Source organism: Montipora foliosa, chromosome 2 (genome assembly GCF_036669935.1).
Source record: "Montipora foliosa isolate CH-2021 chromosome 2, ASM3666993v2, whole genome shotgun sequence".
Lineage (NCBI taxonomy): Eukaryota > Metazoa > Cnidaria > Anthozoa > Scleractinia > Acroporidae > Montipora > Montipora foliosa.
The window spans coordinates 33,310,872-33,313,371 of NC_090870.1; the positions used below are offsets into that span (position 1 = coordinate 33,310,872).

At 41.4% G+C, this 2,500-nt stretch overlaps 2 protein-coding genes across 2 annotated transcripts in view; both read right to left on the reverse strand.

Moving 5' to 3' along the window:
- Positions 1–2,500, reverse strand: part of LOC137992889 (dnaJ homolog subfamily A member 1-like) — a 25,069-nt gene that overhangs the window by 12,633 nt on the left and 9,936 nt on the right. The window contains exon 7 of the mRNA XM_068838452.1: positions 68–173. Coding sequence (XP_068694553.1) covers positions 68–173 — 106 coding nt within the window. The remainder of the gene's footprint in view (positions 1–67; positions 174–2,500) is intronic.
- LOC137987431 (uncharacterized) overlaps positions 1,371–2,500 on the reverse strand; it is a 2,248-nt gene continuing 1,118 nt past the window's right edge. The window contains exon 1 of the mRNA XM_068833710.1: positions 1,371–2,500. This exon is cut by the window's right edge and continues 1,118 nt beyond it. Within this exon, the coding sequence (XP_068689811.1) occupies positions 1,371–2,500 (1,130 nt within the window).

The following is a 2,500-nucleotide window of genomic DNA, read 5'->3' on the forward strand; positions in this document are numbered from 1 at the left end:
TTATTTGCCAAAGTGCTAACATACATGTAAGCTTGGGTTCGAAGACACTATGAAAAATGACACTTGCCTGGTTTGATGATATCACTGGGAAGCGATGTTATGACTATATGCCTATGGTCCAGCATCTCAATTGTTTTTTGGAAACCACAGAGCGATTCAACCAAGTCAATTTCCTGCCAAGACAGCCAAAAAATAAGAACAGTACAAAGTTATACTGAAATAAGATGGTACAATGTACATGTAAATCAAAATGCAGCATATATGTAGTGTATGCTGCAACTACTTTGAATTATTTCAAAACTCTCTCAAAACAAAATAGTTTTTGTGTGCACGTGACGTGTTGCGTGACGTAGAGCAAGGAACAGAACTGGGAAAAATCAAGGTGAGAGCACATGCTCTTGGGACAGAGGTAGTTTTTCAACGCCTTATTTTTGGGCGCGTGCTAATTAAAAGGCGTTCCTGTTAGGTTATCAAGTCAAATCGCGTGTTTGATCAAAGCCGTACGAACATAATAAATTATCTCTTTCTGGAAATGATAAAGAACTCTTCCTTAGGTTTAACAACTTACATGTACATGTAGTCTGAGAGAGATTTAGTCTCCAAGAGATTTCAGTTAGAAGAGTTTTTTGTATCTACAGTATCTAAGATGCTCTAAGGCAAAGTTGACATGGCAGAAATGCTAGCTGTCTACTTCCGCGTTTAAGGCATATCCATCCTACAGTGTACCCACTTTTTCCCAATAGTCCTGGAATGGAAAGCGTCAACTACTTTGGTTAAACTTAATGCGCTCATATTTATTTCCTTCACCGTGCATATTTTTATATCATTTTGCACTGGTGTGTAGTTATTTTTAAAGCTTGGTGTAATTGCTTATAACCTACAGTTATACGTTGGTGCCCTAGGTGGAGTAACAAGAAAGTCAGGCGACTGGGTTAGGAAACTGGGCATTAGACTCCGAACAGCATTCTTACAAAAGACTGCACCATTAGAAACAGCAAGGATTCTGAGAAAGGTGCTTGATATATAATCTATTAAGGAGAAGAGATCGTGTGGAACCCTTGGTCATAGGTTACGATCCATTTCCTCAGGTTTTTACACCGGCAAAGACCAGCCTGTGAAGGTGGACATAATAAGAGCAACCCATATTGGGCGAGGGGAATAATAATAATAATAATAATAATAATAATAATAATAATAATAATAATAATAATAATAATAATAATAATAATAATAATAATAATAATAATAATAATAATAACAAACTTTATTGAGCACTCTTTCATACAAACTTGAATCTTACATGTATCTGGTAAAAATAAATAATAATAACAATGATAATGATAAAACTCAAATCAAATTAAATTAAAAATTCAAATGCCGGCGGTGGCGACATTAATCCGGCAATCGTCAAGAGAGTCTCCTATATTCCGGAAAGGTACTCGGGACCCTCTTACGCACGCATGTACTGATCTTAAGAGTTCAAATGAGATGACAGTTCTGAGCCAATTAATGACGTTGTTATAGGGCTCACCGTCCTTCTGTACTAACTTGTCTGCTAAGTGCTTAAGAAATCGTTGGCACTCATTTCCCATCCCACCGTTTGTTCCGAAAACCAAGGGTGTAAAGGATCCCATCTCGACCTCAAGCACTCGTTGCTGATATTTCCGCTTTTTCTCCTCTTCTTGGTCTTTAAAGACTTCGGATGTTGGCTTGCTCTGGTTACATTTGGAGTTAACATGCGTGACCCTGACGTCGAAAAATGCTGTAACTCCTCTAGACCAGAAATCTCCCGCCTTGATGTCTAAACGTGCCTCTGAGCTGGTAACTGCGCTTCTAAGATGCATCCGTTCGTTGTCAAGAGGTAAAAGGCGTGGCTCCGCCTCCACATTCTTACAAACTTTGGTGATGAATGATGTCAGTAGGTTTCGTACACCATCATGCCTTTGTGCCACAAACCCTCCTTTTTTACAAGAGAGGGCGTGGCCAACATTGAATCTATCCCCACAAACGCACTGGGCTGGTAGGTCGGTGAGAGGCAAGTTGTAACGTAGCCGCAGAGAGTCTCTGAATTCTTGCTTGTTAAGAGCTAGACCTTGATCTTTGAGGGGGATCGCGTTAAGCCAAGAGCTGGCCCCTTTGTCTCTTGCTTGATTGGCCAATCGAAGAAGATCAGGGGAGAGGGTGGAGTCAATCGACTCCATTTTTGCCTTTTCCCTTTCGGCCTTTAGCGCCTGGTGGTGACGTTTCAGCTCCTCTACGGAATTTTCGCCTGTTATCATGATGGTACTCTGAGTTGTTATGGAGTCTACATGTGCGGCTGTGATTGATGCTGATGCGGTAAACTGTTGAGGTGCTTCCGATCTCAGATCCGGCACGCCTAGTCCCCCTTGGGCCGTTGTCAAGGTAGCGAGTTGGCGCACTTCGTCGGGAAGGGGCTCTGTCTGGCCAAAGAATGTTGGAAGTAGTAGATCGTCGATTACCTCCTGGACTGGGTCGATAT